This window comes from Nasonia vitripennis, assembly GCF_009193385.2.
Source record: "Nasonia vitripennis strain AsymCx chromosome 4 unlocalized genomic scaffold, Nvit_psr_1.1 chr4_random0003, whole genome shotgun sequence".
Classification (NCBI taxonomy): domain Eukaryota; kingdom Metazoa; phylum Arthropoda; class Insecta; order Hymenoptera; family Pteromalidae; genus Nasonia; species Nasonia vitripennis.
The window spans coordinates 2,677,862-2,687,435 of NW_022279638.1; the positions used below are offsets into that span (position 1 = coordinate 2,677,862).

The 9,574-nt window shown below is 39.6% G+C and overlaps 2 protein-coding genes across 15 annotated transcripts in view; both read left to right on the forward strand.

The window, feature by feature from the left end:
* LOC100119218 (disks large 1 tumor suppressor protein) overlaps window positions 1-5,982 on the forward strand; it is a 1,703,670-nt gene extending 1,697,688 nt beyond the window's left edge. For 10 of the 14 annotated variants that reach the window (XR_004227336.2, XM_031928125.2, XM_031928126.2 and 7 more), the window contains one exon: window positions 5,753-5,979. Coding sequence is in view for 10 of the 14 variants with exons in the window: in XM_031928125.2 (XP_031783985.1) it covers window positions 5,753-5,862 (110 nt within the window). In the remaining 4 variants the exon portion in view is untranslated. Of the gene's footprint in view, window positions 1-5,752 lie in introns of all 14 variants that reach the window. The other 4 variants (XR_004227337.1, XR_004227338.1, XM_031928132.2 and 1 more) reach the window with 3 other exon arrangements.
* Window positions 5,983-8,031: 2,049 nt separating this feature from the next.
* Window positions 8,032-8,826, forward strand: LOC103317133. The gene has a single exon (XM_008213922.1). The coding sequence runs from the start codon at window positions 8,032-8,034 to the stop codon at window positions 8,824-8,826; it is 795 nt and encodes a 264-aa protein (XP_008212144.1).
* The last annotated feature ends 748 nt before the right edge of the window (window positions 8,827-9,574 follow it).

Below are 9,574 nucleotides of genomic sequence, written 5' to 3' on the forward strand. Positions count from 1 at the left end.
TTTCTGCCGTGCATTTGTTCAGTCGACTCGGTCGGTTAAAGTTGGCTTTCGGACCTCCTTAAGGTCAGTGAATCATTTCCCTTTTCTTCGGTCAAATCCGTCTCGCGGGCGAACAGCAGTTCCACGTTTCGGTCTCGCGGACGATTTGGTTATCTCGCATATGCATTACCTACCTCCGGATCGCTGTCTTTCTCTTTATCTTGTGTTTCGTTCGAATAAAGTTAGTTGTACATGTTATCTGATTACGTAATAATTAAAGTGTAAAGATTAGGATTCTGTGAAAGTGTAGGATATAATAGTTGGCGCCGACACCTGGACGCACGAGGCGTAAGGTGGTCGGGCAATCTAAGGATAGGTCGTCCGGCACTTGCGGAATTCGCGTTCAACGTAAGTGTGTGAGTGAGTGTAAGACAAAACGTTTAATCAAGTGTGTTATCCGGTTGTTCCTTGAGCCTTGAGACGCACGCGAGTCACGCGGGGTATTTTTCATGTACGGATATCTGCTTGTCAAGGTTGTCTGTGTTTACGGGTTGTCTCAATAATTTGTGCGAATCTTGATTTAAAATTGTAAGAATCCAATAATAATATAAAGTTCCGCCTGATAATCCACGTGTTTCTATTATCTTGAACCACCCTCTTTCCTTACCGTTCTCAAGGATGTAGCTAGCCGAGCGCAAATAGCGCGCAAAACCTCGTACCAGGAAACAAAGAGTCGCGAGACTCTGACGCTCGCGGGGAGCGTCTGGCACCATTGGGTTACTTTCCAAGGCTAACTTGGGTGGCACGAAAACCCGAGTTACAATACATACGCACACACACTAATACATCATGTACGATAGAGTACTTAGGCTAGAGCTACCCGAAGGGGCAACGGTTGTAGGATTTGCAGATGACATTGCAGTATTGGTAGTAGCAAAGTAAAAGGAAGAGGTGACGAAAATCGCTAACGAGGCAGTAGGTATAATTCACGATTGGCTTCAGCAGACTGGACTTCTAGCTAGCCATAAAAAGGAGGCTATTCTTGTAACTAGTAGAAAGAAAATGGAGACAATAACGGAAAGTCGGACCTGCATTATCGCAGCAAATGCCAGATGAAAACGGGCCAACGCAGGGTCGAAGGTTGCTCCTAGCTAATGTAACTACATCAAATATGTTATACGGCGCCCCAATATGGGCGGACGCCATGTTGGTGAAGTTCTACGCCTAAAAGTCGTCAACAGTTTATAGGAGAAACGCATTGCGGGTCGCTTCTGCCTACTGAACAGTATCAGAAGATGCAGTGTGCATTATTACAGGTCGCCGCGTATTGACCTGCTAGCAATAGAAAGGAAGAATATATACGAAGAAAACCGTCGTGGTGACAATACTCAGAAGAAAATTTGGAATTCTGTGAAGGAACTAACTCTAGCTGAGTGGCAAAGACGATGGGACTCTAGTGAAAGGGAGCGGTGGACGCACCACTTCATACCAATGATTGATCACGGGTCCAAAAAACGACACGGAGAAGTGAATTACTACCTCACGCAGTTTTGAGCGAAGAGAAGTGCTTTTGAGCCTACCTACACCGCTTCAAGATAGATGATAAAAATCAAAGAGTACAAAAGTGAATACAAAAAAATTTCCACTGGTGTTCTACAAGGAACCATTTTGGGTCCTTAATTTTTCATATTGTATTTGCATGATCAACTAAGAGTTTTGACAAAAGATACCATCATGTCTTATATGAATGACACTGTTATAGTAGTTTGTGAGAACACGCAGACATCTGCTCAGAACAAAATAACCGGGTATCTCAGTAAAGTCGCGAAGTGGCTTGCTTTAAATAAACTGTCATTTAATGTTAGCAAAACAGTTTATATAGCATATAAGAGCTATTGTGATAGCGTTCTGCAGAATCAACTAATCAAAATAGGTAATAATATAATTAAAAGAGTGGAAAGCCTTAACATCTAGGTTTACTGTTCGACTTTAATATGAAATGAGACTAACATTGTAAGCAGACAATCAATGCGACTCAAGCACTTTCCGTGTAAAGTGTGGTGTTCGTGATTGTCTTCTTAAGTTCTTCGTACCCTTAGTTACGATCGTTATTTATTAACTTTAACTTGTTTATTAATTAATTAATTAAAGTATATCTTCGATAATGGCTGTTGCGACAGATATTACTGGTTCAGGAATATTGGAGCAAGGTCGATTATGGAGAACACTTTTGATTAATAGTTAATAAACTTTAGATTCATAAATTGATTGGTTTATTCGCCAATTTAAGGTTATGTTGGGTCCCCTTACAGCATATAGATTATATTGTTATAAAAAACCGCTGCCAATTCTTTGGCACGTAGCTTCCTTCAACATTATGAATTGCTTAATATCAGAATTGTTTTTACTTCATATATAATACTATCAAGTTTTTTTTTTGTTTGATGGATAAAATTATTTCGAATCAATTTCATATATATATAATTAAATCTTTCTCTGTCCCTATCTTTCTTTTGCATAGCTCGCATAGCTAATTGAATGTAGGTGCAGGTGCATTCTTCTTGTATATAGTATTTATGACATATGTGAGAGAATTTGTCGCGTTAGCCGCACTGTCATGAAGATAGCCCGAAATACTCTCGAAATACTCTCGAAATACTCTCAGGTACCCTCGGATACTTCGGTATACCTCTGGTATACTCCTGGTATACCTCCGGTATACCCCCGGTATATCCTTAGTATATTTGAAGATTATACCTTCGATGGCTTCGAGTACCGGAGGGCAGCTGTATATGCACCGCACCGTTGGCGTTGCTGCCACCGCTTGCGAATACTGACGCAAGATGGCAGTATGTCTGTGGTAGCCGCGAACGCCAATTGCCATGTACCCGCACGTTAAAGTTAAAATTACGTAACCCATCCGCCACTGAGAGGACGTCAGAGATATAAGCGATACAGTTTTCAATTATGCAAAGTATACAGGGTGAGAAACAAAATTTTGAAGCCAAATATATTTGAAACTAACTAGTATCATGTACAATCAAAAGAAAGGGATCAAAATGCTATATAATACTAACTAAATCAAAAATTTTAAATTGATTATTGCCTTTTTACTCCAGTTATCGCGTCACGTAAAAAAAACGATTCATAGTATACAAGGTGAGAAAAAAAATTTTGAAGCTTAATATCTTTGAAACTAACTGGTTTCGTGAACAACCCAAACATAGAGATCAAATTGCTATATAATGATAACTAAATCCAAAATTTGAACTTTATTAATGCCTTTTTACTTCAGTTAGCGCGTCACGTAGAAAAACGACTTTTTTCAGTTGTTTATGTTTTTCTCAGAATCTGTCCCATGAAATATCCTAAAATTAGAGTAAAGTATAGTCCTAATAACTTTCAATAATCATGATTTTTTTAGAAAGATTCAAAATTCAGTTTTCGAGTTAAAACAATTTCAAAATTTTGCCCTTCATGGTGTGTAATAAAAAAACGACGAACGATAATACAAATTTTTCGCAGGAAAAAGATAGGTAATTTTATTTTCTTTCAGGTACATATGAAGCAATTTACTTTCATTAACTTTTCCAATAACTTTATTAGAAAAAACTGAAATTTTAAAACTAAAAAATCGTTATAAAACAAGGGTCAAGAAAATGTAAAATCAGACTGTTATCCCGCTATGTACTAGTAAAAGCAAGGAAAATGAGACTTGAAGGATTAAAATCCACTAAGTAGAAGCTGAGCTAGAAGGGATACGAACGAACACACACACATCCATACGGACATTCTCTGAAAACACTATTTTTCGACTTAAAATGCCTCAAAACATTTTTCCTACGTGCTTTTATGCAAAGTCCAAAAATTACTATTACAAGGCTTCTTTAGGAAGCAAGCAAAAATAGATATCTGATTTTTATTTTTGCAAAAATCTAAAATAAAATGGGCGACAAAACATGGATGATGATATATCATGCTTTTTTCTATAGTTTAGTAAACTACGGTATTCAAAAGAAAGTTTGAAAAATTATAAATGAGAATCACTTTATAACATCAGACCCTCCTCTTACAATCAGTCAATTATTCCAACTAGAGGGGTTTTTTTATTATAACGCTACACTAAAGAGAATATACGTGACAAGTGAAAACTATACTAGAAGTAAGAGCATACAATTACCAAAAATAGAAGTTTTTTGTACCGTATCTATGTACAGGAAACTCGTTTGCCTCTATAAGATCCCTTTTTAAGGCATATGTAATGGTAAATAAATGAATAAATATTTATCTTTATGTAATATATCAAAAATAATTTACGTACTGGCATAGATTTATTTTGGCAACCATGTTTATAGCAAGAACCCTATGATATTAGGGAGGTTGCCAGAGAGTGTTAGAATTGGTGAATTTTGATTGCGTGCCCTCTGTAATTCAGGAGCTGCTCGCACTGCTATCAAAGTATTTCGATACTGCTCTACAAATGCGCGGTGTGCTCTAGTGCAACATGCATAGAAATCCGATTCGTCAAAGGCAGCGACGCATAGCGAAAATCCTATCCTCTCTATCGCTCTTCTGGGCCAGAGTATAAATTAGGTATAAGGTATGCAGTGCTATGTAGTGTTTATACACTTATTAGCTCTCTGCAATAGCGACTTGTAACACGTCGTACTAGCTTCGCGAAAAATTATGAAAAATAAAAACTGAAATTTACTGAATATCTTTTTAGATTATACGTGCGTATAATTTCGCGCCACAGCAAAAAGCTGAGCGCACACCAGTAGCGCCACGAGTGAGCCAGCGGCAGCAGCAGGAAGCTGCAGAAAGCGGGGAGAGCGCGCAACACGCGCGTATATCTATATAGAGCGAGCAGCAAGCGCAGCGGCGCGATTATGATAAGAGAAGAAGTAGCGAGCGATCGGCGGCGCAGCGAGTGCATTAGAATATGTTTGTGTGTATGATTTTTGTGTATAGGTGTGAATGTACGTGTGCAAGTATGAATGTGAGAGTTTTTCCGGTGGCTCGATCCCTGCTCTCTCAGTGGCCTATAAAAGGACCCGCAAAACCCGTACTAGCTCACTAGCTCTAGCGCAACTTAAGCGACTAGTCTTTACTCAGCAGCAACTTATGCCTTGATAGATAATACTTAGAGATTTTCGAATCTATATCTACTTAAAATCTTATTATTATTCATATTGTGACATAGAATATATGCAATAATTAATGCAATATTGTTATCCTGATTTAAAATTTAAATATATTTATTTTGTTATACAAACTTCTATTATTGAAATGACTTTCCACTACCTGGTATCCCGGACCTCTCTCAGAATACAGACGCAGATCTGTAAATGATCATTGCTCTTCTTATAAACTAAAATCATATACGCGCACAAGATCAAGAAGAGTTGTGACCGTTTTAGACTAGCGGATACCTCTTTCTCTTCCTCTTTCTTCATTGATCTTTCAGAAATAAGGCAACATTTATAACAAATCAAATGATATAATAGAAAGAGTCATAAAACATTTATATTAGTAATCTTGCAAATTCAAAGTATAATAGGGTCGTGGTGCTCCTGACGGCACAGTGTGTAAAACTAATATATGCCATGGGTGCTACCGCATTTCTTAAATACTCTGTTTATTAAGATAATAATAAAAAGCAAATAAGATAAAAGATAAGAGCCAAGGATCTTGCAATGTTTATTTTTATATTTTAAGGTAGATGTGTATTAAATAATTGTGAATGATGATTAAATTAAAATATATTTTTCAGGTATTATTAAGGGTGATTCTTATCAAGATATATATGAAAAAGTAAAAAAAAATATTTTTAAACAATCCAAGAAGAATGTATGGATTTCATGCAAAAATTATAATGGATAAACAAAGTTTGATATAATGTCAAAATGTCAAATGCAAATTTATACCCATAGACTGACATGATTGTAGTTTGCAGAAAGTGAAAACAATAATATAATCATTAAAAAAATCTGCACTAAACTATGTTCGAAATTTAATCAATGACATCTGTATTAAAATATTAAATCATTTTGAAAACATAATGTTCCAAGCTTTATATATATATATATATATATATATATATATATATATATATATATATATATATATATATATATATATATAAATCCCCCCCTCAGCTCCTTATACCCCCTTCTCAAAATAACGTTAATACGTTTCAGAAACGCGTTATTTTTTACTCATAAAGCACCCCTCATTGCCCCCCCCCCCCAGCCCTCAACATTTTTGTCATTCAACTGTTTATTCAACATTTATAGTAAAAAATATTATTCATCATGTTAAAAGTTCTATTTTTTTCACGCCACCCATGACGTAAATAGAAGAGCAAGTTTTTTTTCTCTGATGACAAACATTTTAATCTCATAGTGATTTCAATAAACAATAATGTATTTTATCCGTGTATTTTCAATACTTTATTCTGTAACAAGCGGTCGCGAATTAATATAGCGCGCGCTCGTTTAGTCGCGCGATGTTAGCTCGGCATGCAAGCGAGGTATTGCCAAGTCATGCGCGGAGGCACGCGTGAGACACTGCGCGTAAAGGTTGACTATTTCAGGCTTGCGACCAGTAAACACACGTACGCGGAGACCAAACTAAAGTATCTCGGTAAACGTATCGTGTCGACGAGCATCATCCGAGCAATCAACTCCCATGGCTGGCACCTTCAATCTCAGCTTGACGTCCAGAAGCAGCTACCCAGAAGCCGTTTGAAGAGTGAGCAGCTTGGCTAGGAGGGACGCCTCCTCGACCGGATTCTGTCGTTTGACCTTGGTCACCGGAGATCGTGCTCGACGCGTGCTTCGTCGCCGTTGGCAGCCGAGCAACTCTGTGAGCGAAGAAAGCACGGTGAGCTTCACTTGCCGTGCATTTTGTATACACAAGTGACTTAGCTGCATTGCACAGAGTCGTCATTGCACCGACGGATAAAGTCCGTGGGCGACTCCAGCGTCATCGAGGAATAGCTGTGGCGTAGTATTTTAACAGATAGAGAAACTGCTCGGTGACTCTGCGGCATCTTCGTGGCCGCCGTGCACAAGGCCAGTTGTCCCGTTACAAACTGACGCCTCAACGTCGCAGGTAACGAGCTTGAGCGTCGGAGAAGGTGGGCATTGAAATAAATTCGAGTAGCGAGAAGGAAGAATTAGCTTAGACCGAAGCAGAGAGGATGGCGGATCTGCCACGCGCAAGAGTACCGCGCGCCACCACCACTGGAGCAAACTCTACCAGCATCACTTGCGTACGTCTCACTGACGAAACGCAAACAGCATTCGAGACGATAAGAGCCCTTATCGCTTTGGCTCCAGTACTGCACTGCCTGTGCTTTGATCAGCAGTTTGTCATACAAACCGATGCAAGTGATACAGCGTTGTGTTGACGCAATGCATAGACGGACAAGATCGAGTACTCGAATTCGCCAGCTGAGTACTCACCCTTACAGGGAGGAATCACACGGTCAGCGAACGATAATGCTTGGCTATAATAAAGTTTCACCAGTACATCGAAGGTTATAAATTTAAATTAATAATAATAATGCAAAGGCCTTGGCAATAGGTAGCCGGAGATATTATGGGCCCCTTTCCGAAGTCTGCTAAAGGCCACGAGTACGCACTTATCTTCCAGGGTTTGTTTACTTGATGGATAGGGTACGTGCCACTTTGGCAAAGCAATACTTGCTGTACTCAAGGAAAAAGTGATTTCGAGGTTCGGTGCACCCGAGTTGTTTTACTCAGATAATAGTACCAAATTCAAAAACAAGACAATAAAAGAGTACTTGTATTCGAGACGTGAATTGTTCAGGTCCACAAAGACATCAGAGCGTGCTTGTATAGCTTGTTTTAATGCAATATTGGGTATGGCTTGAAACCAATCTGGGAGTTCCACAGGGTTTTGTCCTGCGACGCCTGCTGTTTAGCCTCTATGTCAACGACCTGCAAAATATACTCGACGGTAACACAATTCAACATCTTTTTTACGCGGACGACCTCCAGATCTATCTACACACTAACAAAGATAATGAACGGCGTGGCTCGACTGGCAGAAGCGGGACGGCTGGTTTCTGGCTGGGTGGAGAGCTCCGGTCTGCGTCTTAACTCCGGCAAAATTAAGTCCATATTTTTCGGGTCCATGAAGAACGTTAACGATATTAAATCATGGAACTTGCCTGGGGTTCCGTTACCGGACGGAGTGATCGTCCCATTCAGTGAGATGGTCGTGAGTCTCAGTGTTGCATTGGATAGCAAACTTACTTGGAAACCGCATGTGGGTGCTATCACGGAAAAGGTAAAGAAAGTCCTGTATGGCCTACGGTTTATCAGAGGCTGCACCACTGAGACTCTCCGCAGAAGGCTAGTTGAGACACTTATACAACCGCACATCGACTACTGTACTGTCACCATCCTGGACGCGTCTAACGAACAACGAATACGGATACAGAAACTGAGCAATTCGTGTGTGAGATTCATCTTCGGGGTTAGAAGGGGTGAACACATCAGTCCCTACCAGAGGCATCTAGAATGGCTTCGCACCGATTCAAGAAGGTTCTACTTTAAGGCCATACTATTATACAGAATAATCCGGATCGCTGAACCTTCGTATCTGGCCTCATTGTTCAATAAACACAAGCCCTCTAGTAGGGGAGTTCCCCCGGAACTGAGCATCCCTATCGTGAGTACTGAAACAGGGGCTAGGGCCTTCCAGATCCAGGGTGCTCGGTTCTGGAACTCTCTCACTTCTACTCTGCGAAACCTGCGATCTTCCGCCTTCTTCAAGGGGGCACTGCGGCGGCACCTGCTGGCCACTGAATCCTGACGACTCTGAGCCCTCTGGCGCTGCATTCTTAATTAAAATCTAGTTTTTATCTAGTCAGACTCGGCCCTTAGGCCGTAGAAATTCTTTCAGTATTACGTACTTTAGATCTCAAGCGTGTAATACAGATAGGTCTATGACCAAACCTTAAATGTACAGCGTAATATTAAAAAAGTTTAATGTGATAATTAAATATGACGAAACGTAATTTTATGTGATTTTATGTGATGGTATTTTTATACTGAAGTATTTATTTTTATCTGCGTAGGACAATCAATTTGACTTTCTAAATTGATGTTATTATATATTTTACTTTCTCTTTTTGTTAGACTGTATGCGACACAGTCTTATGTGATCCAAATTGTATTATTTTTTGCTTTTAGCAAATAAAGACCTATCTATCTATCTCTCTTTCCTGGTGAGTACAGTTGACCGCTCTGCTTATCCATCGTCATTCTGTACTGTTTTTCTGCTGTTTCTTGCCTTCGGGCCCTCTTCTGTTGTAGATAGTTGCACGCTCCTTTTTGCAACCTTCACGTCGATACATAAATCGCCGAAGGCTGCAATTTTTGTCGGTCATCTTTTCTACTGCAAACTTTCTACACGGCTCCTAACCTACAAATCTGCTTGGCTTGGCTTGGCTTGTTTCCTCACTTATACGGCGTCTCTTTCTCTCCGCAATCAACATCGTGGCGACATCTGCTGCATCGTGGGAGAACTTTCAAAGCGACTTCACACTGATCGAGGTCGG